The sequence below is a fragment of the Hypomesus nipponensis genome, chromosome 24 (assembly GCF_054491055.1).
Source record: "Hypomesus nipponensis isolate SF chromosome 24, ASM5449105v1, whole genome shotgun sequence".
In the NCBI taxonomy this organism is placed as follows: Eukaryota; Metazoa; Chordata; class Actinopteri; order Osmeriformes; family Osmeridae; genus Hypomesus; species Hypomesus nipponensis.
The window spans coordinates 3,683,703-3,708,891 of NC_140384.1; the positions used below are offsets into that span (position 1 = coordinate 3,683,703).

Here is a 25,189-nt window from a genome sequence, read left to right on the forward strand (position 1 = left end):
ATTCGGCATCGAGAAATAACACTGACCTTACGTCTGGTGAATGTTAACGAATTTGGCGCTTATCTCTCTCGCTCGCTCGCACTCATCGCTCGCACACGCACGCTCGCGCGGGACGGTACATTCATTCTTTCTCCGCAGAGATAGTTCGACAGCATTGTGGATGAGAGATGGAGGGTCCCTCACATGTCTGGGTGGATAGGAAGCCGGGCCATCCATCAGCCTTGCAAGTGGGCTAGACAGGAGGTTGGCTTTCTAGCTGACAGGAAACAGACGCTCAGTGCCTGGAAGGTTAGCCACGTCCAGCTGTTCCAGGACCAGGGGTGTGATGGGGACTCGGGACCTGGGGGCCCAGGGGGGATGGGGGGCTGGGGGCCGGGGGGGATGGGGGGCTGGGGGCTGGGGGGGCTGAGGGGATGGGGGCCTGGGGGCCGGGGGGGATGGGGGGATGGGGGCCTGGGGGGCTGGGGGGCTGGGGGTGGAGGACAGCCAGGAGCAGGGCTCTGGTGGTGGGGGGTTTGCCTGGAGTGGGGCTGCTCTGACAGAACAGGGAATGCAGGTGTTATGGAGCTGGCTGTGAGACAGGCTCACTGGAGCAGAGACGAGTAGAACAAACAGGCGCGGACGCCCCGAGGATGTGATCAGTCGGCAAGTGCACACGCACACACTGATGACCTACAATACTCACAAGCACACACACACACACACACACACACACACAGGTGTTCACACACACTTCCCGAGCCCTGAGCCGGAGTTTAGAAAAAGAGAAAGGAAGATGCACTGTCGACAGACTGCTCAGTCGCTTACTCAGCTGGCAATGTTGCATTAAGTTGATGATTTCTCCACCTGTAATCTCCAACAACCAAATGAACCAATCCGGGTTGGACCCAAAGTATTCCAAAGCATTTCCTTTTGTGACCCTCAATATATTTGTGGTTTACAAATTGATAGTGAACCCTTTTTGGCCAAGTGCAGGGGCATTTTAATCCACAGACACTTAGTCAAACCACAGACGGCAAAAGGGACTTAAACAGGCTCCGACTGCACTAGATAAGATCAAAACCTCGCGAAAGACAAACCACAGAAAGGGTTACATGTACACGCAAACGATAAACGTGTACACAGGTGAACCCAATCCAATTGACACGCGACCTGAAACCAACACATACCCTTCACAGGACCCAGGTGAAAGTCGAGCGAGTTTGGACGGGACGTGGAGGGGAGAGGCCTCCGGATTCGGAGCAGATGTCAGTTCTCAGTTCTCACGCAGTGTGTGCTAACCCACAATGACGGTGTGGGGACCTAACGTCGGCCTCCGCGCTCCGTGTTTCAAGTCTGCCACTCGGAGAACGAACATACAATCCAGCACACCGCCATTTCCCCTTGAATAAAGTACCCGTCCACCTGGTTGAGAAGCCATTCGTGTGCAAGTCTAGAGTGTTATTGTCTGGGTAGATATCAAAAGTATTCACGTGTGATAATGATAAGACACACTCCCCCCCCCCCTCCAAGTCCCCCCATACGTATTGTCCCCGAGTCCCTGTCTATGGCAGGGGTCCTTCTGTTTGTCTCTGTGGAGTTGAAGAGGAAAGTGATGTCCTTTATCAGCTGAGTGCGTGCGCCTTTCATCTCTGGGATGCTGCGAACATGGCGAGTTGTCTGAGCTAATGCCTTTTTAATTGAAATCACGATGAGCGCACTCATCGCCTCTGCACCAAACAGCTTCTGCTTCCTCGCTGTGCCCGGCATGTGTCGTGCGTGGACGTGGGCGTGTGTGTGTGTTGTCACCTCTCCTGTGTGTGTCTGTGTTTCCTCTCCTGTGTGTGTGTGTGTTTCCTCTCCTGTGTGTGTTTCCTCTCCTGTGTGTGTGTGTGTGTTTCCTCTCCTGTGTGTGTTTCCTCTCCTGTGTGTGTTTCCTCTCGTGTGTGTTTCCTCTCCTGTGTGTGTTTCCTCTCCTGTGTGTGTGTGTGTTTCCTCTCCTGTGTGTTTCCTCTCGTGTGTGTTTCCTCTCCTGTGTGTGTTTCCTCTCCTGTGTGTGTTTCCTCTCCTGTGTGTGTGTGTGTTTCCTCTCCTGTGTGTGTGTGTGTTTCCTCTCCTGTGTGTGTTTCCTCTCGTGTGTGTGTGTGTGTTTCCTCTCCTGTGTGTGTTTCCTCTCCTGTGTGTGTTTCCTCTCCTGTGTGTGTTTCCTCTCCTGTGTGCGTTTCCTCTCCTGTGTGTGTTTCCTCTCCTGTGTGTGTTTCCTCTCCTGTGTGTGTGTTTCCTCTCCTGTGTGCGTTTCCTCTCCTGTGTGTGTTTCCTCTCCTGTGTGTGTTTCCTCTCCTGTGTGTGTTTCCTCTCCTGTGTGTGTTTCCTCTCCTGTGTGTGTTTCCTCTCCTGTGTGTGTTTCCTCTCCTGTGTGTGTTTCCTCTCCTGTGTGTGTTTCCTCTCCTGTGTGTGTTTCCTCTCCTGTGTGTGTTTCCTCTCCTGTGTGTGTTTCCTCTCCTGTGTGTGTTTCCTCTCCTGTGTGTGTGTATTTTCTATCCTGTGTGTGTGTCAGCTTCCTTTTCTGTGCGTCCGCTTCCTCTCTTCCACGCCCGTGGGTGTGTTTGTCGCGGGCGTGTTTTCCTCTCCTCTGTTTTGCGTGTGTGTGTCCCCCTGTGTGTGTGTGTGTGCCCATCCTAACCGCCCGACCCCCCCCCCCCCTTCCCCTCTTGCGCAGGTGATCCTGGGCCTGCTCCTGCCTCCCTCCATCCTCAGCCTGGAGTTCAAGAACAAGGACGAGATGTCCTACATGCCCCAAGACCAGGAGGCCTACCTGCAGGAGAAGGAGGAGGAGGAGCCCGAGAAGCCGCCCAAGGAGAAGGAGGAGGAGGACATGGAGTTCACAGTAAGGTCCTACTGTGAGACGCAGTACAACTCCGTGGTGAGCGCGCCCACCTCAGCCCCCGCCCATCCCCGACACGGTCGCCTCCCTCCTTACGTCTCCCCCCCCCCTCTTTTAGTCTACGCTTTTAACGCTCCCTCCCCCGCTGATTTACGTGCGAAGCCTCCTTGACGCTCTTGTCTCTTTTAGTTTTTAAGCGGCGCAAACTCGTAGTGTTCCCCCCCCCCCCCCCCGCGCCGGTAGTTGTAGACCGGCTGTCCCTCTTGCCTTCCTGTTCTGGCACACCTGGACCCTGCTAAACGACCCCCTCCCGTCTCCCCCCCGCCATCTTGCTACCTGTGTCCCGTCGCCTCGGCGAAGACGTTCCTCGTGGAGTTGTAGCGTGTCAGTCTGTTTTGCCGTTTCTTGGTTCCCTGTGTGCCCCTTCTCTCCCTCTCCCTCTCTCTCTCTCTCTCTCTCAAATTTCCTTTCCCCACTCTCGCTCTCTCTCTTTCTCCATTGTTCCACTTTCCACCCTCCATCTCTCTTCTTCTTCTCTCTCTCTCCTTCTTCTCCTTCTCTCTCTCTTCTTCTTCTTCTTCTCTCTCTCTCTCTGTCTCTCAGTCTCTCTCTCTCTCTCTCTCTCTCTCTCTCTCTCTCTCTCTCATTCTTCTCTCTCTCTTTCCTTCTTCTTCTCTCTCTCCTTCTTCTTCTCTCTCTCTCCTTCTTCTTCTCTCTCTCTCTCTTCTTCTCTCTCTCTCTTCTTCTCTCTCCTTCTCTCTCTTCTTCTCTCTCTCTCCTTCTTCTTCTCTCTCTCTCCTTCTTCTTCTCTCTCTTCTTCTTCTCTCTCTCTCTTGTTCTCTCTCTTGTTCTCTCTCCTTCTCTCTCTTCTTCTTCTCTCTCTTTCTGTTTTCTCTCTCTCTCCTTCTTCTTCTCTCTCTCTCCTTCTTCTTCTCTCTCTTCTTCTTCTCTCTCTCTCTTGTTCTCTCTCTTGTTCTCTCTCCTTCTCTCTCTTCTTCTTCTCTCTCTTTCTGTTTTCTCTCCATGTGTCTCTTCCTTCTCTCTTCTAGCTCAGGTCTCAGTAGAGGTACAGTACTGTATGCGACTGACTGACTGACTGCTGCCCTCACTCTCTTATCAAACCTGCCAGTGGTGGCTTGTCACTCAGCATGCTTCTAAGAGGGGGTGTCACAGCTGTACTTGGATTAACATATCAACTAACTTCTCTCAGCAATGCTTGCTGTCAACACTGCCTGTACAGTCTGAACACCTGCTCTTAAAAATAGCTGGAATTAACCATCAATAAAGTAGTTACTGGTTTGGGCTTAGCTTCAATTCTATTTCTCCTCAATTGAAATGGAATTGACCCCCCAACAGTACCGCACACATGCCGTTCACCTGCATCCAGCCAGCTAGCCGGAGAAAGAGGTAATCACCACAAGGCTGATGGTAGTTGTGGTCCGCAAGGCACCCGATGTCCTGCCAAAAAATGAGACAAGGACTACATTTCCCATGAGCTCTTTGGCTTGCCTCAGCACTGGTTTCTGACTGTTCAGGCGCGGCCCAAAAGCCTAAAACGATGAATCGCAGGCCGATTCATGTACCTACACCAGCAAGGGGGGGTCGTTGTATTGCAATTCGTCCCTCCGATGCCTCCGGAAACCCATTCCAATCCCAAGAGACTGAGGCCAAAAGGCTTCGTGACTATGCATGCTATGTCCATGCAGGCATGTTGGGATTTAACACAACCATCCGAGTTCTCCATCCACTGCCGTCTGCCCTTGAATCCGGAGGTGCGATACAATGGGGGTGCACACTCTCCCCGTAGGTACACGCGTACTGTGATGACAGTACGCCATTGGATCATGACCCATCATAACCTCAGGGAGTCCAACCCTCTCTCATGGATACTAAAACCGTGTGTCCGATCGAATTGTCTTGGTCTTTTCCCCTTCCCTTCCCTTTCTCTCCTTTTCTCTGTTTTTCTCCTTCTTGCTCGCTCTCTCTCTCTCTCTCTCTCTCTCTCTCTCTCTCTCTCTCTCTCTCTCTCTCCCTCTGTCTCTCTCTCCCTCTGTCTCTCCCTCTCTCTCTTCTAACTGTCCGTAGCTGTCGTCTGACACTCTATCCATGAGTGTTTGTCTGCGTCATGCGTGTGTCGTGCTTGTGAACCTCCCCACCCCGCCCATCCACCCACCCGCCCACACAGCAACCACACAGCAACCACACAGCAACCATACTCCACCCATAACCCCCCCCCCCCCCCCCATTATGGAATGACATGCCTGTGCTTGCTTCCTGGAAAGAGATTTGCCGGTTAAGGGGGCAGCCCTAACAGCCAAACCCCCTTTTCCTTCCTCCTTCTGCTTCCCTCCGGACTGGCCCCCCTTCCCAGGCCATGCTGGGTAAGGTCACCACGGAGACGTCCAGGAAGAAGGACGTGGAGGTGGTGCAGAAGAGGCACCGTCTCATCCCCATGGGACGCAAGATCTACGAGTTCTACAATGCCCCCATCGTCAAGTTCTGGTTCCACACGGTTAGTCAAACGCCAAGACTTACACACACACGCAGAGAGAGAGAGAGAGAGAGAGAGAGAGAGACAGAGGGAAAGAGAGGGAGAGAGAGAGACGAAGGGAGAGAGACAGAGACAGAGCGAGCGAGAGAAAGCAGAGGCAGAAAGACATCGAGAGAGAGAGAGAGAGAGAGAGAGAGAGAAAAAGAAAGGAAGAGAAAGGAAGAGATGGAGAAAGAGAGAGAGAAAGAGAGAAAGAGAGAGAGAGAGAGAGAGAGAGAGAGAGAGAGAGAGAGAGAGAGAGAGAGAGAGAGAGAGAAAAAGAAAGAGATGGAGAAAGAGAGAGAGAGAGAGGGAGAGAGAGGGAGAGAGAGAGAGAGAGAGAGAGAGAGAGAGAGAGAGAGAGAGAGAGAGAGAGAGAACAGAGTCAGAGACAGAGAGAAAGCAGAGGGAGAAAGACATCAATAGAGAGAGAGAGAAAGGCAAAGTGTGTGTGTGTGCTCGCATGTGCAAACGTGTTTTATTTGGAGGATATTATTCCTGCTCCCCCCTGTTGGCCCATGGCAGCTCTTCCTATCTGTCTGTTCTGTGACAACATCACAAGACCTCCCAGAAGGAGGTCCATCTCTTATTTATAGAGATAAAAACCTTGTGAAAAGATAGAGCACTCATAGAGTCCCCCCCCCCTCCCCCTCTCTCTCTCTCTCTCTCTCTCTCTCTCTCTCTCTCTCTCTCTCTCTCTCTCTCTCTCTCTCTCTCTCTCTCTCTCTCTCTCTCTGTTTCTCATTATCTCTCTCTCGCCTTCACACTCCTCTCACAGTGTCTCGCTCGTTCCCTCACCCCCCCCCCCCCCCCCCCCTTTCTCCTCCTCTCCTTCTCTTTCCTCTCCCCCTCTTTTTGCCTTTCGGGTCAGAGGCCTCATGCAACATTCACAGTTGTACTTCAGGAACAGATGCCCAGTTGCTCAGAGTCGGGCCTCTATAATCAGCAGCTTTGACTTTGCAGCCAGGACGCACGCTTGGGTCCGCGTGGCCTCGGCTGCTGCCGTCGCCAGCCGTCCGAGATTCGCGCGCATCGTGCGCGGGCGCCACGGGCTCGGGGACGCACTTTTGGTGACACCTTGTCACCCTTCGGGAGTCGGGGGAGGGGGGGGGGTGATGTGTTTAGACAGGAGCGGCACTCAGACGGCCATCATGCAGAATAACATGACGGGACCCGAGGCGTTCTGCATGTTTTGCTCTGCCATGGACCTACTTTGACATACTTCCTCGGACGTACTGAGACGTACTCGAGCGCTCCTCTGGGTGAACTCTTTAAATGCCCTCGGAGATGTCGGGAGCACATTTTGAAGACACTTGGTATCTGGACTCTAAATCCTCTTTAGACCTTCTACCCACTCTCTCGGGGTTAGAGTCAGTACATTTCGATTCACTCAAAGCCAAGTGTCAGCAAGTATCGAAAACGATCCATCCATCTCAAATAAAGCCTTTTTGTGTGTGTGTGTGTGTGTGTGCTCAGATGGCGTATGTGGGTTACCTGATGTTGTTCAACTACATCGTGCTGGTGAAGATGGATCTGTGGCCTTCTGCCCAGGAGTGGATCGTTATCGCCTACATCTTCACCAACGGCATCGAGAAGATGAGAGAGGTACACACACGCGCACACACACACGCATACATGCATATTAAATGTGTATCCAGATACCGAACTGTTCCAACAGCCACCGTCTGTATTCTTACACATACTGTCTTCATATGTGTTCACGGCTGTCTTTGCAGAGGCCTTCAGGCTATGAGATGGACTGTTCATTTCATTTGTTGTTACGTTGTTGCTATGTTGGAACGTGTGTACGCAATAAAATGCTGTTTCTAAAGCTGAGGAGGCAATGCCTGGCCACATGGGAATACACTGCTTATCTCTGCAGTATCCCTTTATTATCATCCCAACAGATTATGTATGAAAGACATGCATCGTGCCATTGGACCAGCACTCATTTCAATTGTAACCCATGTCCTAATAAGTGGACTCACACTGTCCTCTACTGGCCAGTTGGCTGAAGTGTTTTGCGATGAAATACAATGTGTCCCTTCTTCAGGTTTATGAACTCCCCTCGCTTTTTCCCCCCATCACTCCATTCCTCCATCCTTCTCCTGTGCTTCTCCCTCCCTCCCTCCCTCCCTCCCTCCCTCCCTCCCTCCCTCCCTCCCTCCCTCCCTCCCTCCCTCCCTCCCTCCCTCCCTCCCTCCCTCCCTCCCTTCCCTCCCTCCCTCCCTCCCTCCCTCCCTCCCTTCCCTCCCTCCCTCCCTCCCTCCCTGCCTGCCTGCCTGCCTGCCTGCCTGCCTGCCTGCCTCCCTCCCTCCCTCCCTCCCTCCCTCCCTCCCTCCCTCCTCCCTTCCCTCCTTCCCTCTCTGCCTCCCTCCCCCCTCCTTTCCCTCCTTCCCTCCTTCCTTCCCTCCCTTCCTCCCTCGCTTCCCTCCTTCCCTGCCTCCCTCCCTCCCTCCCTCACTCTGTCCCTCCCTCCCTCTGTCCCTCCCTCCCTCTGTCCTTCCCTGCCTCCCTCCCTCCCGCCCTCCCTCCCCCCCAGATTCTGATGTCGGAGCCGGGCAAGCTCCTGCAGAAGGTGAAGGTGTGGCTCCAGGAATACTGGAACATCACGGACCTCATGGCCATCCTGATCTTCTCCGTGGGCATGGTGCTGCGGCTGCAGGAGCCGCCCCTCATGAGCTACGGCCGGGTCATCTACTGCGTCAACATCATCTACTGGTACATCCGGCTGCTGGACATCTTCGGCGTCAACAAATACCTGGGCCCCTACGTCATGATGATAGGCAAGATGGTGAGCTGTTGGTGTGGGGGGGTGAGGAGGGGGTGGGGGTGGGGGGGGTCGCTGGCTCTCCCCGTCTGTCTGTGTCGCTCAGCTGGGATGTCCTTTCTCTCTCTATCTTTCTGTCTCTTTATCTCTATCTCGCTCTCCTCTGTCTCTCCCCTCTCTCTTTCCCATCTGTTTCTCTTTCTCTCTCCTCTCTCTGTCTGTCTGTCTCTCCTTTCCCTCTCTCTCTCTCTCTCTCTCTCTCTCTCTCTTGTCTCTCTGTCTCTGTCTCTCTCTCCCTCTCTCTCTCTCTCTCTCTCTCTCTTTCTCTCCCTCTCTCCTCTCTCTCTCTCTCTCTCTCTCTCTCTCTCTCTCTCTCTCTCTCTCTCTCTCCTCTCTCTCTCCCTCTCTCTCTCTCTCTCTCTCTCTCTCTCTCTCTCTCTCTCTCTCTCTCTCTCTCTCTCTCTCTCTCTCTCTCTCTCTCTCTCTCTCTCTCTCTCTCTCTCTCTCTCTCTCTCTCTCTCTCTCTCTCTTTCTCTCCTCTCTCTCTCTCTCTCTCTCTCTCTCTCTCTCTCTCTCTCTCTCTCTCTCTCTCTCTCTCTCTCTCTCTCTCTCTCTCTCTCTCTCTCTCTCTCTCTCTCTCTCTCTCTCTCTCTCTCTCTCTCTCTCTCTCTCTCTCTCTCTCTCTCTCTCTCTCTCTCTCTCTCTCTCTCTCTCTGTGTCTCTCTCTTTCTCTCTCTCTCTCTCTCTCTCTCTCTCTCTCTCTCTCTCCTCTCCCTCTTCTCTCCCTGTTTGTCTTACAGGACGGCTCGCACACTGAAAGGGATAGCCTAATCTGTGTTGACAACGGGAAGATGCATCTGAGACACAGCGGTCCTCTTAGTGTGGCGCTGGGCATTCTTTTGCCCTCTCAGACCCCCCTCCCTCTCCACCCCCATCAACCAGAAGCCTGTGTCTCAGCCTCACTCATCCGAGGCCCCTTATCAGAGATTTCACACAGGAGACACACTTTGATATTCTGAAGGGAAACTAGCGTACAGCTCTCAGATACCAGCCCAGCCTAGCTCCAACAAGGCCATGGGTTTGTCTCGAAGACCGACGCTTCATGGGGCCAGTGTCAATATCGATACATCAACGTCGGGAGAGAGAGAGAGAGACAGAGAGAGAGAGAGAGAGAGAGAGAGAACGAGATAGAGAGACAGAGAGAGAGACAGGGAGAGAGAGAGAGACAGAGAGAGAGAGAGAGAGAGAGAGAGAGAGAGAGAGAGAGAGACAGAGAGAGAGAGAGAGAGAGAGATAGAGAGAACGAGATAGAGAGACAGAGAGAGAGACAGGGAGAGAGAGAGAGACAGAGAGAGAGAGAGAGAGAGAGAGAGAACGAGATAGAGAGACAGAGAGAGAGACAGGGAGAGAGAGAGAACGAGATAGAGAGACAGAGAGAGAGACAGGGAGAGAGAGAGAGACAGAGAGAGAGAGATAGAGAGAACGAGATAGAGAGACAGAGAGAGAGACAGGGAGAGAGAGAGAGACAGAGAGAGAGAGAGAGAGAGAGAGAGAGAGAGAGAGAGAGAGAGAGAGAGAGAGAGAGAGAGAGAGACAGAGAGAGAGAGAGAGAGAGAGAGAGAGAGAGAGAGAGAGAGAGGGTCATTGATGAAGGTGGTGATGAGGAACGGCAGAAGGGTTTTCTCCCTTCCACTCACTGAATATGACACGTACACGCAAAGTCTCACCCGGGAGGGACGCGCTTCAAAAACGAAAAGAAAAAAAAATCCCCCAAAAACCCTTGAGTCGTCTAACGCTCCCCCACCCCCTTCCCTCCCTGCCTCCCACCCCCCCCACCCCCTTCTCTCCCCCCTCCCCTCCGCCTCCCAGATGATTGACATGATGTACTTTGTGATCATCATGCTGGTGGTGCTGATGAGCTTTGGCGTGGCTCGCCAGGCTATCCTCAACCCCAACGAGGACCCCTCCTGGATGCTGGCCCGCAACATCTTCTTCATGCCTTACTGGATGATTTACGGGGAGGTGTTCGCCGACCAGATCGACCGTAAGCAAGCCCCCGAGATCCCCCCCCCCCCACCCACCCTTTTTTCCGGTTCCGATCTGTTCCCGATCAATAAAGTTTTGTGGTAGTCGGAAAACGCGGTTGCTGGGCTTTAGGAGGGACAACTCTGGAAGCAGGTAACGTTGCTTGGGGGCGTTGCTGTCTCGGAAAAGGTTCCTTACACTTGTTTCAAACTTTAGTCTCTGAGTGTGTGAGATGGGTATGGATTGAGTGTGTACGTGTGTGTGTGTGAGAAGGTGTGTGTTTGTGCAGCAAATGGGAGGAGTGGCCCAAAGACAAGAGATCTGAAATAATGCTGTCGTTCTTTGTTTCAGATGTGCATAGTAGGAAGCTACAGCACAGGCTGAATGCAAAACTCTGGCTGATCGAAAAACACTTTCGACCGCACGGAACCTGGCGAAATAATGGTCCATCCCACATTGCCTTGTTCAATTCAGAATGCCAGTAAATCTACAGATATAGACCCTACCTTTTTCCCCCTCCCTCCTCCTCCTCCACTCACCATCCCAGCCTCACTGCCATGTCATATCCACACCCACCACTAGGGGCCACTAGAGACACTGGGAGTGCATGCAGCAATCCCACACTCTGGGGTGAAGGAGCCCATTATCACTGATCTCGGATCAGCGCAACTTCCCCCAAAGTCCAAGGTTTCAAACATTGGGCATGGTGTGAAACTGAGCCGAGTTCAGCCTCTAAGGGCGACATCATCCTCCACTTGTCACGCGACACACATATCAATGTGTTTCATGGCAGTGGCACGCTGTTTCTATTGGTTTCTATTGTTTCGGATGATCGCCCTCGATTATGGACAGTGTGAAAACATCAAAGGATTATTGACTGATACCCCTTTGATTGGCCCTGTTGTCAGGAAAGTGGGCCTGCCAGGTAAACAAGCTGTCACTCACATTTTCATGCCCATCCCCTTACCTTCTCCAGCTTAACTTTAGCAACATCCCCACAACGCCATTGAGACATTCATATACTACCTTAACCACAAGCTTACATATATGAACATGAAGGATGACAAGCACTAATGTGCACATGCTCACACAACAGATACTAACATTGGAGTCCCGTGTATACACCCATGCACACACTAAAAGCATATTCCATTTAGCAGACGCTCTTATCCAGAGTGACTTACAGTAAGTACAGGGACATTCCCCCCGAGGCAAGTAGGGTGACGTGCCTTGCCCAAGGACACAACGTCATTTGGCACGGCTGGGGATCAATCTGGCAACCTTCAGATCACTAGTCCGATTCCCTCACCGCTCAGCCATCTGACTCACACACCCGCGCGCACATCAACCTCCTCTCATCATTGGCAATCAGTTTTTTCACGTGGTTCAGTTGTCAGAGTTTTGATTTGTTTTTTTTTTACCCAATTTCTCAAAACGTACAATTTGCGAGAGTAAAAAAATAATTACTTCAGGTCTCTATCTTTGGGCTGCAGTGTGTGATCAATTGAAATCAAAGAGACGAGTATGAATAAAAAATGATTTATAAAGGTAAACAAACCATCGACCTTCTAAAGTATCAGCACTGAGTGTCCCTGTTATAAGCCACAGCAACTGAACCATCATGGATGGAAAAACACATGATGTATGCTAAATACATTAGATCTGTATATGTAGTAACCTACAACCATTACTCTGCAAGGCTATGGCTAGCACATGTGACAATATCATTTAAACATTCTTGAAATGTTTAAATATATTGGGAAAGCAAGTTATGATGAATATATTTTGGGAATATATTTTGCGAAAACACATTCCAGCACATGAGACCGTTCAAATTCATTCTAGTGTCCACTCCTTCCACCCCCCCCCCCCCCCCCCCGCACCTGTCTGGTTTGTTTGAAAACTTGTTGGAACATTTGTTTTTTCCTTTTTTGAATGTCTTTGACATCAGTTGCCTGTATGTTTGCGCCATTTTTTTTTATTTCATTACGTTCCTACATTGATTTGGAAATTATTATCATTTTTTTCTGACTCGCATGTTTCAGTTACTATTCTCCCACTTATCTGCACAGTGGTTTTCGCGTTAATATCTATCATTTTTTCGGATTCCATTCAGACTGCCCAGCCGTCCGCCTGAGCTTGGACCATCTGGGCTAACTGCCGTCTCTCTGTGTTTGTGTTGCCGTCGCGTGTAGCTCCGTGCGGCATGAACATCACCACGGACGACGGCGTGGTGGTGGCGCTGCCGGCCTGTAAGACCGGCGCCTGGATCGTCCCCGCCATCATGGCCTGCTACCTCTTGGTGGCCAACATCCTGCTGGTCAACCTGCTCATCGCCGTCTTCAAGTACGTAACTCCACATTACAAGGGGGATGCCATACCACCATGCATATAGAGGGATTCGAAAGGAATTCGGTTAGGGTGTCGCACACGGCAAGTCTGTGATATGAAGCTGACGAAAGGAATCACAAGGGTTTTCCCCTTGGCCAGCGATCTGAAATTGACAGGATGAAATCTGTCAGTTGGAGGACGGAAGGATGCACGACAATGAAAAGAGTTGACTCGTTTATTAGACGAGCTGCTTGGATCATGTGACCTTTCCACGACAGAGTGGTCCAATCAGTGAAGCACATAAACATACTTATATCTCATAAACGTACTTATATACAATGGATAGACATGTTCAAATATAGTGTCCACAGAATATTTGCTTACATGGTCAAGCAAGGTCAGCAAATGGGGAACAGTACAAAGGGCAGGTAATGACATCATAACTCGTGGAAGTCCTGTCTTTCCTTCTTGCTGCTTCCAGAGCGTTCGGACCAAATGCATTCCATGTCTATATGCGGATTGTAAGGGGCCTCACTGTATGACCTCTTGACCTCAGCAATCTCTGTGTATCACTGTTGGTCTGAAGTTCCATGTGGCAGTTTTGTGAGCGAAAAGACACCTGCATCTGCTTTCACCTGTATGCTCCATGTACATGTTAAAGATCTTGTAAAGTGGAGTTGAAAATGAGTTTTAAGTTCATCACACCACAGATGAATGTGTTGTTAACTGCCCGTCCAAATTCGAGAAAAAAAACATTGACAAGTATGTTAAATTTGGCTTTCAAATCGTGAGAAAATCATCAGTCTTCTCTGCTTGAGACTGGGGGGGCGTGTTTGTCTGAAGGAGCTGAAGCTCCGCCCCCTCGAATTTATTGAATTTAGCAACAACAACTCTAGCTCAATCAATTGCAGATATCAGAACAGACCTACCTGCAGTCTCTGAGTGTTTTATGTGTTAATTACTTTGTGTTTGCATTGTACCAGTCTGTGAACTGACGTACATAGGTCGCTGTGACGTAGATAGGTCGGGTTTTGGCTCCGCCTATACAAAACCTGAGCTGAAAACGGAAGAGAAACTGTACAACGGTCTAACTCCACATTTCAGTGCAACAAAGTTTACGAGCTTTGCACATGCTTTCAGCGACTCATTTCACACGTAGGCTATATAATGTAATGAGAAGCAAATCATGGAATTTGCTTTACAGGATCTTTAAATGAACCACGGTGGTCTTTGGGTGCCTGTTTGACGTGTATTTGACTTCCTGCTTTGTCTGACTTCTCCGACAGCAACACCTTCTTCGAGGTCAAGTCCATCTCCAACCAGGTGTGGAAGTTCCAGCGCTACCAGCTCATCATGACCTTCCACGAACGGCCCGTGCTCCCGCCCCCCCTCATCATCTTCAGTCACATGACCATGGTCCTCAAGCACCTGTGCTGTCGCTGGAGGAAACACGACGATGACGAGAGAGACTACGGGCTGAGTCAGTTCCAGTGACTCCTCGGTTTCAACTGAACTTTATTATTCAGTTTGACTTAATCGTGCCTCGTAATGGGATTCATATTCTTGTAATGCTTCAGTCAGGCAATAGACAATTGATAGGCAAGCACAGATATGCATTAAAGCCGAGATGGCAAGCTATCGTACAATTTTGCCCAAGAATTGAAGACGGTTCAACTTGAACATTTTGCACATGCAGCAAACTGTACTGTATGCACGGTTTGTCTTTTGTTGCTTTCCTTTCCCTAACCGAGCACCTGTTGCCCCTCGACAGAGCTGTTCATCACCGAGGACGAGCTGAAGAAGGTGCACGACTTTGAGGAGCAGTGCATTGAGGAGTACTTCATGGAGAAAGACGACCGCTTCAACTCCTCCAACGACGAGAGGATCCGCGTGACGTCGGAAAGGTCGGGGTCCGCCTCACGAATCACCTTCACGCGCCGCACTCCAAAGAACACGATACGATGTACCGCGTTTCTTCGATGAAACGCCGCCCTCAAATAAACGCTGCGGCGTTTCGTCGAGGAAATACGGTACTAGTATCGTGTTCTTTGGAGTGCAGCGCGCGTGCACAGTGGACTCTCTCTCGTATATGATGTTACGTACATGAAATACATACACGATTATACATGAAATACATACGCTCATATTAGACTTGGGCGCTATTTCGGATGTTTCTCCGTCGTTCCAATTTCTCTGCTGCTCCCGGCTCCGTGCCCCGTGTCTTCCGTGTCAGGGTGGAGAACATGGCCATGCGCCTGGAGGAGGTCAACGAGAGGGAGCACTTCATGAAGGCCTCCCTGCAGACGGTCGACATCCGCCTGGCCCAGATGGAGGAGCTGATTGGCCGCATCGCCGTGGCCCTGGAGCGCGTGACGGGCGTGGAGCGCGGCGAGGTCAACAAGGTGCGCTCCCGCACCTCCTCCGACTGCACCGACTCGCCGTACGTCCTCCGCCAGAGCTCCTTCAACAGCACCGAGGGCAACGCCTACCGCCTGCAGGAGGCGCTGGAGGGCGGGGCCGAGGGCTCCATGTCGCCGCCGTCCCCGACGGGCGCGGCGCCGCGGTCGCGGAGCCACTCCTTCTACGTGGGCGGCGGGCGCGAGCGCGGCACCGGCGAGCGGGCGGACAGCTTCTTCAAGGAGCGCTCCCTCAGCCTGCACCGGGCCAACAGCTCGCAGTCGGTGGCGTCCGGCGCCGCCGCCACCAGGGAGTCGAAGCCCCTCCCCCTGGCCACGCTGTCCGTCTCCCAGCAGCACCGCCCGTCCTCCTGCATCGACATCTACGTGTCGGCGTCGGACGAGGCGGGGCCCGGCGAGTCCTTCCTGGACCCGTTGAGGACGGGCTCGCCCCTGCGCCGCGAGTCCTCCCTCCACTCGGAGATCATGGAGGCGGTGCTGTCGGGGGGGCGGGACTACGGCGACCGGCACTCGGAGGGCGGCGCCGTGTTCGAGGACAGCGCCGCCGCCGACCTGTCGCTGTGCTCCGCCCACCTGCTCCCGGACGGCGCGCTGCCGCCCTGGGACGTGGACCCGTCGCCGCCGCCGTCCGCCGGCCTGCTGGAGCGCTCCAAGAGCAGCCGCTACCTCTCGGCCTCCGGGGCGGCCTTCCTGGACGAGCCGCCGATGGCCAAGTCCCACAGCATGATGTTCACGCCGCGCGGCTGCTACGGCGGCCTGGGGGCGGGCGTCCAGGTGAAGGCGGCCGAGTACACCAGCATCACCGACTGCATCGACACGCGCTGCGTCTCCACGCCGTACACGCCGGCCGAGCGCTCGCACTCGCCCGGCGGCTCCACCTCCTTCCCCTTCGACAAGCCCCCGGACATGATCGCCTCGCACCCGGAGCGGGAGGCCGAGCTCAGCCACACCGAGTCGGACCCCGAGGAGCCGGAGGAGCTGCTGCCCGCCCCCGAGCCCCACCGTCTGGGCACCCCCCAGCGCTCCGCCTTCTCCAGGATGGAGCGGGCCAACAGCTGCTCCTCGGACGACTCCCACCCGTCCCTGGCCCCGCCCCACCGGAAGAGCCTGTCGGTGAGCGAGCGGATGGAGAGGGGGGGCGGCGCCGGGGGGACAGGGGCCGGGGGCTGGGGGCCCGGAACCCCTTCCTCAGGAGCAAGTCGGGGGCCAGGCCTGAGGCGGCCAAGACAGACAGCCTCTCCATGAGGAAGATGGCGGCTCCCTCTGCCTTCCGTAGCTTCGACAGCAGGCACAACTACACGTGACAATGAGGAGGGGGTGGGCACATTGTTGTTGTTCTTCAGGATGACAGGGCCGGGAGGGGGGGGGGGCGGGGGGAGAGGTGGTGTGAGTTTAGGGACAGGATCCCAGCAGTCTTAAGAGGTACAGTATGACTCTAGGGTAGTTTTGCCTCCTCCCGTAGTTTACACTAACTAGGTGTTTGGTGATGAAAGTTTTTTTTCGTGCCGTCTTCCGCCATTTTGTCCCGTCGACATGCTGTCACTGTGTTATACATCGCAACATCAATCATTATTCCAGTTATAGTACGGTAATTGTTCTCTTAACTGTCCGATGCAGTGGTCTCGTCTCGAATGGAGATCGGTAAACAGATTGACGTGGCCTCCGGGCTGGATGTCTGTCCCATTCCTTGCTTGGCTGCCCCTTTCTACCTCCTCGCCCAGTAAACTCCCCACTCCAGAGGATGCTACTGATGGCTGCTTGTGTTTCTCCCGACACCTGCAGCATGTTTGGGCTAGTGTCAAGCAGCGCGGGCTCCAGCTGCGCGCACATGATGAATGAGAGGTCTAGGGAGAGAATGGAACCACATTCGGTGCAGCTTGACGTCCTGAAAGGCACTGGTTTATAACTATTTTCTGTTTCCTCTCCTTTGAACCATTCGACATTGGTCTTACATAGTCCTACAACAGGGCAGCCGAAGCAAAAATCTATTTTAAGATGGGAGGTTCTCTGCATACTGTATACCACGGCAGTTTTCACCTCAGATCCTGTGACACGCACATGCACACGCTGAGGGAACAGTGACAGGCAGCACGAAAGCCCCCATGTGATGCTATCTAGACTGCAGCAGTGACTTATTCACATTACCTATACCGAGGTTGCACTTCCCCATCTGGAATCTCGGATCTGAACACAAGAGAGAGCTGTGAGCCTATTTAAGGAGTCTTCCTGTAAGCACACATCCAAATTGAACGCATTAAAAAGTGTCATTATTCTTTTGAAACCAAACAATCATGGAGCAATTGCTGGTAGTGGTGCCATTCTTCCACAATGTCTGCAGGCAATGTTTTCTGTGTTAAGGTCTGACACTAGGCTGCGACCATCATCTGGATCCGTCCTTATACTTTTCTGTCATTCACTCCTTCTGTCATGTCATTTACTCCTTCTGTCATTTCGTTTTTCTTTCAAAACCAATTCAAATCAAATCAAATTTATTTGTATAGCCCTTTTTACACGCAAGCATGTCACAGAGGGCTTCACATACGCCCATAGAACTGCCCCTCAACCAACCTAAACCCTCAAGGTTTAGGTCAATTCCCACACAAAAGTTCAACCCTTATCCAGCTGACCACGGTTTCAGGGACCGTCAACCATAATTGAGTCGTGTACATTTTGAAGACCAAAAGTGAGAAATTCCATTTCGAAAGGAGAGAGGCAGCCTACCAGACCAATGAACATCCAACCGGCCCCTGCGTGGATGGCTTCTGCATTTATTCAGTCGGCCCTCTCAGCGATGCATTTTGAAGAGGGAACGGTAGATTTCAGGTTGAGATGAGAAGGTGGCAGAGAATCAGTAAGTTTTTTAATCTCTTTTATTTTTTAATCTTGAAAAAGTCCAACAGGAAAAGAATACCTCGCCCAGAGACTTCTTCAACAGTCGAAAAGAAACAAGTGGCATTAACATGACATATTCTCCAATCAGTCATTTTTCATGTTTGTGTTTTTAAAATTGCTCTACTTCATTGATTATATTGTATGAATTTTTGATTGATTACTAGATTGTCATAGCTTCTTGCTTACTATTAAGAAGTGATTGCCTGTTTGAAATACTAAATTTTTAAATCTTCTCAGTGATATTTTGTCTAATTTAAAGTATTTTGAATTATTACGAGATTTTAAAATGAATAAAAGGTGACACCTATAAGCACTAAATGCTGATGTACTATATTATTTACTAAATATATTATATAATGACTATATTGTAAATCTGAATCATATTTGAAGTATTTCATAAATTCCTATGTTTTTCACCAAATGTATTAAGAGTTATCTAAGTACTGAAGTAATTTAGTTGACATGGCAATACAGCTGCAAGCATTACCAAATGTAGGGAATCTTGTTGGCAAGGAGTGGCTACATTGACAGATGCTCAACATGAAATGTGCTTATTTTAAATTCCTTTATATATTGCAACACATTACCAAGATCACTTCCTCTTAATCAGTAGTCCTCCAGTGGTTCATTTATTGTAAATCTATCCCTCGAGACAGTGTTTATCTCCGCCATGTTACAGCTTGTACTATTGGAGAAAACACGTTGATTTTGTGCTTTGAAAACACATTGCGCAAGACACTAGGAGAACTTGGACGTGAGTCAGGCATTCTGGGTAACGTTGTTCTTCTGACCGGCTGCTCTCTCTGTATCTTTGCTCTTGTTCTAAATGTTTGATTTGCCTTATACATGTCCAGTACTGTGTTATCAGCGCCTTTCTTCACTAGTGAGGTTGTACTGGCCGAGGGAGCTGTAAAGTATAAATTTGCACACCAAAAATAAAAGAGGGACATGTTATTAGAAAAAAAGAATATATATATTTTAAAATATATCTCTTCAGTTAGAAGGCTTCCACTAAATCACTGTGCTTCATACATTCAACCCAAACTCTTACGGGAACTTCAATCTAAAATGCCCTGTGTTCTCATAGCAGAAAGGAAATGGGATATCATGACCTCTCACTCTAATGGTGTTCTGCCAAACTCAACCCCTTTTGTTTGCACAGGGGTCAAAGTTCACGATGACCCTTGCAGCCATGAGCATGGTGAGCCGGTACACAGTAGGCCAGTAACGATGTGGGTGGATTTGGTCCGGATTTGGCTTCATCTGCTTTCCCACTGAAGGACAAAAGAGCCCATTATACCATCGCTACATCCACACTTATGTACCTGAATGGAATGGATATGTTTGATAACAGGACAATCAGGTGGATATCATGTTACACCCCATCCATTCCCTTCAGATCTACACAAGTGCCTAGTGGACAGAGTAAGGAATACAGTTTGTTTTGTTTTTGGTCCATCGGCGTGTGTTGGTTTGGGTTGTTGAGTCTGGTCTGTGTCAGTGAGTTCAGCGGTCTTCTCACTTGTTACATGTGTCCTAAAGGAGGACAGGAAATCATACCCATGTCCATAGCACTTCTTAACTCATGTGTAAACGCTTTGTACATGTTTTGTATATGTTGCTGTGGCTGTTGTACAAGATATGACTATGTCTAATCAAAGGGAGGCCTGTCTGTGTGTGTTGTGTGTGCGTGTGTGTGTCTGTGTGTGTGAAAGAGAGAGGACCCTGAAGCAGAGATGACAGTAGCCTGATACTGAGGGGTGTGCCAATGCGATCCAACTAAAACCCAATGTACAGTATTTTTTAAATATTTTCCTATACTGTAGCATACAGTTTTGTGAATCATAGACTACGGTTATAATGCCAATGAAGTTTTTATTTTCCTCAAATATGTCAGTGAGTACTTGTTTGCTAAAGAGGAGTCTGAGCACATGTTTCTTTCTGCAATAATACTGATATTGTAGTTTGAAATCGAGGGTACTTACATTCCTGCAGTCTCACTTTCGTGTTATTTCATGCATGCGGTTCTTCCACTGGGATTGTACAGATACGAACTCTGTAAAACTCTGAGAGCAAGAGAGAGGTTATACATTGATTCACAGTAGTGAGTATTTGGATGCAAATACACATCTGTATTCTTCAATGTGAAAAGGATTCTGTCCGGCATGCATTAATAAATAAAGAAATTAATAAGTACATTTGCCATTCTTCTGTTTTCTGTAGTGCCTATTTAAGCCATAAACGTGGATGTATATTGTGTAAGGATAAGCCAACTACAATAGATACCAGTTTTGTATTTCATTATATTTCTATAGGGCCTTGGAGTAGCTTAATGTTGGTAAGCCAGTTCCCATTAATATTAATGCACATAATCGTGCTGATGATACATGATGATATAGGCCTACTGACGTTTGAACTCCTTTAGCGTTTTTGTTATGAATTTGTGAACATCAAAGATGCCCTTTGTCTCTCCCATTTACAGCTGGCAGAATGCCCCTTTCAATTCACTGTGCGCGGGACAGGTTTCGTGCGTTTCATTTGCTCAAATCTATTCTGGATAAGAGCGTCTGCTAAATGACTAAATGTAATGTAAATCTAGAATGCGTAGATGACATCTTGCTACACAAGGCCATGTTTACTGACCCATATAGAACAGAAGGTAGACCTACTTGAAAGTAGGATATTCATGGGCGTTGGTGTTGGTTCAAAATAGCTCAGTCTTAACCAGACTGGGTTTCCTACTTTTAACCGGTGCATGACAGCGACGCGCGAGTTCAACTTCAGTTCAGAGGAAAGAACATTCTGTTCTATGCACGTGGGCGTGCTCTCTCTCCCTCCCCCTGTCTCTCTCTCTCTCTGTCTGTCTCTAGGTCTCTCTCTCAAACACACCCACCACCCACCAGGGCAAAGAGTTCGTTGACAACTTGTCAATAACAACGTGCACTAAATCTACTCGCGAGATAGGGAAGTTGCATTTTCTAGCAGATAAACATATCGTTTTCAGGAAGTTTTGCACTTCTGGTCCCATCGTTGTCGTTATTTACTCCCTTTCATTTCAGCCTCTTTCTAAATGGTATATTTCATTGAAATCAACAGTGGCGCATTGCGTTTTTAGCAGAGTTATTACATCCGTATGTGCTCCTGAATCATTACCAACGTTTCCTTTGTTCTGCATGGGACTTGTGTAGGGGAAAGGAAGCACAGATCCAAAAGGAGGCGGGTACACGCCGAAGCTCATCAAGATTTTCCCAGAATAGTGTCCTTGGATGAACCCCCCATTGCATTCAGGGAACGAGGAGTTTACATCGAAGAGAAAGCTCTTGTTACGCACAGTCCTATTGGCTAGACTGTCCTGGCCGGGTGCTTTCTTGACATTATAGGCTAGACACATCCTCTGATGCCTTTTTGTTCCAATGAAGTTACAACTGATAATGAATGCATAATAACTGATATGCTCCAGCGATAGGCCGAGGCCATATGATTCATAAATTGTTGACAGTCTTTCCGGCAAACGTTTGTAGCAATGCGTTTCAAAGTGAAAGACTAATGTAAGCGTCACGTATCACTTCTTACTCAAAGTGCAATGTAGACGTACTTTTAGAAGGATCATGAAACATTCTTAGGCTATAGAAAGGGTAAAACCTGCGAAATGGCTACTCTTTTCGCCTGAAAGCCCGGACATGTGTGACATTTTCAAAATAGCGACCTGCTACTCGGGGGTTACGAGGATAGTTGCATTCATACGGGTTGGTAAACGGAAAACCAGAGAACGACCACTCTACTTTCATTCAGGAAACGGTCCACGGTGTGCACTAGATTTAATCACTGCCATTACATATAGAAGGTAACCTACATAAAAACCGTTAAAGATTTCCTGCTCTTGAAAACAACGTCGCCTTCATGTTTGCTCTTCCTACAATTGGTCAACCGCCCTCTCAATCAATCAATGAACGGGCTCTTCCAAGTAAATACGTCAGAGTTAGTAGTAGCCAATTGCCAGGGAGCTTTATTCCGACTCTCTGGGATTCCTCGAAATTGTTCCTTGGAGTTGGGAGGACTCATTGCTCTTGCAGTAAAATAGAACAAGTTGTCGCATGTGAGCGCACAGACAATCTGGTTATCTCAACAGCGAACTTCTCTTGCTTCGTTCTGTGATATTTACACGCGAGGACATGCTTTTGTCTATTTTGTTTGTTCCAAGTAAACAGACGGATATTTTTTTGTGAAAAACAGACAAACCGTTAAGTTGACACGTGTGGATGTCTCACCACGTTTCCTGACCTTCCTGTAGCAAAGTGATTCAGGAAAGCTGCTGCGCAGGGATTTTTTCTCAAGTCGGAATTGTTAGAGCGGGTTTATCGATGATGATGATGATGTCGGAAACTGATGTCGACGCTAAATGTTTAGTCTCAATTTCAAATCCACAATCTACGGGGCACGGTTGTCCAGATATTGGGGAAACTAATGACTTGACTAAAGAAAACCAGGAGAACAGGACTTTATTGATGGTGGCGATGATTTTGTTGGACCTAAATAAATGCAACCAAAGCACACTTAACGTATCATCTGGCGTGGGCACTACAAGGTGCTTGGCAGAGAGTGTTACCCAAAACCAGGATATGGGGCAACGTGGTCGCCGGTTAACCGGAGACGGTCGGGGTAATCGTCGGGTGCGAAAGGAAGCGAATCAGTCTTGGAACAAGAAGACGATGATTATGCCGGTGTCTACCGATAAGAGGCATTGCTGTCATTTTTCTGGCTGCGGGAAAATGTATGGCAAGTCGTCTCACCTCAAAGCCCACTTGAGGGTACACACTGGTAAGCATATGCGTTAAATTCATCTTTGTTAAATGTGTTATGTGAAATGTGCAATCATAACCTTTCACAATAAAAGGTCAAGGGTAGGTGTGGGATGTGTTTACGTGGACACAAAACATACAGCTTCGTTTCTTTTAATTACAAGCACGGCAGGGGTGTGACCGCGGGTGAAGAATGCTCGCATGCATGGGGCGGTGCCATGTCCTTTAGCCACAGGTTGTTAATGTATTGATGGCTATTGAGACAGAATCATTTATATAAACTATTGAGGATAGGTACAACAAAAACCAAAGGTCTTTCAAATCGGCTGAATACTCATAAATTGAGGTGTTTTTGAATAGGCTATATCATACGGGTCACTGCGACATTGCCGCCCACGGCGTCCGGTGATAACCCCAGTGAGCCGCAATTTCCTCATACGTCATGTAACACACTTCACGTTCCCTCACTCATTGGAGTTGTAAACAGGGAACATGTGGTTTCGTGTAGGGCACGTGGGTGGGTGGTGCACAAGCCACTGCATGTTGTTCACTCATATCACAAAAAGAAATTGCGTAACGTCCATTTGTCTTTTGATTGATGACGAAAATTCACACATGCGCTGTTAACGATGTTAAAACTCCTTGTTCTGAATGGATTGAACGGTCATTGTATTTGTTAACATTTTTAGCAAAAAAAATAAAAAATAAACGGATATACTTCAGTTTTTCTATCCTTGCAACCAATTGATAGTTTTGCGGGTGTTGCCACACTGCAAATTTGAAGTTTCTCCTTCCTTCTCCTCCTTCATGGAGAGCAACAGACACGTCATGATTGCTTAGGTGTGTAATTTGGGTATTGACTGCGAGGATAACCGAACAGCATGTACTTGTTTTATGGTGAAGTGAGGTCACCTCAACCTCTAGAGAAGTGCTCAAAATGTCAAGATCTTTTGCGATTATTCATTTACACTTTCGGGGATTATTGTAAAATGGTACCAAACTACACAAATAACGGAATCATTACTCAATGTCTCTGACGACCTCACAGTCTTACCCTGACCTTTTTTGACTTCCTGAAAAACGGCGTGTGTTGACAGGCGAGCGACCCTTCCAGTGCACCTGGCCCGGCTGCTGTAAGAAGTTCTCCCGCTCCGACGAGCTCACCCGCCACTACCGCACGCACACGGGCGAGAAGCGCTTCACCTGCCCGCTGTGTGACAAGTGCTTCATGAGGAGCGACCACCTGACCAAACACGCCCGCCGCCACGCCGGCTTCGACCCCAGCATGCTGGAGAACTCCACCGCCAAAAGGCGCCGTTCATCCCTCTCCGCGTCCTCCTCGGATTCGGGTGACCCAGCTGTGGCCGGGGTGTGAGGCACGCCCCCGATACACACGGCGTGTATACGAACCGTTACACACACACACACACACACACACACACCCACACACACACGCTTACTGTACACACGCCTAATTCACACGAACGATGCACACTCATCCTGTGGATGTCTTTGACTTTACGTAGGCTGTGGTTCGATATAAGACACACACCCTACGCTTGTACAAAGCCCCTTCTGACAGAAAGACATGATGAATGTAGTATTGTAATGTAAATACTGTAGTGCTAGCAGATATATAGGCTAGACTTGGACTGCCAAAAGAACATACTGTATGTACTGACTTTGTTTGTGTCTCCCTGAAAGACTGGCGGCCATTTGTTTTTGTAAACTCTTTACAAAAGACAATGTGGTAAATAGGTTCTGTTATACTGGGCCACAATACCATGTCAAATATTTGATATCAGATCTAAACTGACAACACTCTCCAGCACAGACCAGACTGCAAAAGAGCAGTGGACTTTGCCATCACCAATCTGTGGCAAATATGTATACTATATGTTTGATTTCACAATTATGTTCTCATAAATATGATTACAAAAATATGTTACTGGATGTTTATGCGCAGCTTGAGTCTTCTGTACATGGTTTTGCTGATCAGCAAAGTATTGTCAAAAAGGGCCCTCTGGTGGCGTGAAGTGGTAGCAGTCAATAATTATAGTATATCTCGATATCACAATCATAAGCCTTTGATGGGGTAGGTCAGGTTGAGATTGAATGTCATCCCATTTGTGAACAAATAATGGTTGTTGTGAGTAAATGCTTACAGTTACCTTTGTGGCTCTTTTACAGATTTGCACATTGCAGTGTATAATTGTAAATGTAAGATGGTGAATAGGCTTCTATTTACCAAAACTGTGCTATATTCAACACAGTTTGTGCCTTCATGGTCATTTGACAAGTTTTCTAATTGTCCGTATGAAAGGCTAAGAATTACATGATACTGTGTAACTGAGACAAGTGTGTATGCATAGCAGCGTAATTCACTGGCCTAAAGTTTTATTAATAAAGAAGTATCTTTGTATGCCTTTTATTAATTATTTACATACATACATGTCAATGTAAGACCTACGGTTTGTTTTCAATTGCATCCTACAGTGGCTTTGTGGGACTATCAGGGATCTTTATCCCTGATAGAATAATACTAGACATTCTTTGATTGCA

At 49.3% G+C, this 25,189-nt stretch overlaps 2 protein-coding genes and 1 long non-coding RNA gene across 4 annotated transcripts in view; 2 read left to right on the forward strand and 1 right to left on the reverse strand.

The window, feature by feature from the left end:
- LOC146232748 (transient receptor potential cation channel subfamily M member 3-like) overlaps positions 1-16,264 on the forward strand; it is a 95,756-nt gene extending 79,492 nt beyond the window's left edge. Inside the window, 10 exon segments of the mRNA XM_084690011.1 lie at positions 2,699-2,902; positions 5,235-5,375; positions 6,870-6,998; positions 7,936-8,187; positions 10,033-10,207; positions 12,384-12,534; positions 13,806-13,999; positions 14,291-14,423; positions 14,753-16,070; positions 16,073-16,264. Coding sequence (XP_084546137.1) covers positions 2,699-2,902; positions 5,235-5,375; positions 6,870-6,998; positions 7,936-8,187; positions 10,033-10,207; positions 12,384-12,534; positions 13,806-13,999; positions 14,291-14,423; positions 14,753-16,070; positions 16,073-16,240 — 2,865 coding nt within the window. The 3' untranslated portion in view covers positions 16,241-16,264.
- Positions 16,265-17,408: 1,144 nt separating this feature from the next.
- On the reverse strand, positions 17,409-21,658 carry LOC146232749 (uncharacterized). Of its 2 annotated transcripts, none has more exons than XR_014742248.1 (3): positions 20,982-21,658; positions 19,814-19,894; positions 17,409-19,102 (listed from the first exon to the last, which is right to left on the reverse strand). It is a non-coding gene; the product is annotated as an uncharacterized LOC146232749 (long non-coding RNA). The 2 variants fall into 2 exon arrangements; XR_014742247.1 differs by lacking the exon at positions 20,982-21,658 and adding an exon at positions 20,498-20,965.
- Positions 21,659-21,851: 193 nt separating this feature from the next.
- On the forward strand, positions 21,852-25,049 carry klf9 (Kruppel like factor 9). Its single transcript, XM_084690298.1, has 2 exons — positions 21,852-22,646; positions 23,725-25,049. Exons 1-2 carry the CDS (start codon positions 22,190-22,192, stop codon positions 24,000-24,002), a joined length of 735 nt encoding a protein of 244 aa, XP_084546424.1. The 5' UTR covers positions 21,852-22,189; the 3' UTR covers positions 24,003-25,049.
- The last annotated feature ends 140 nt before the right edge of the window (positions 25,050-25,189 follow it).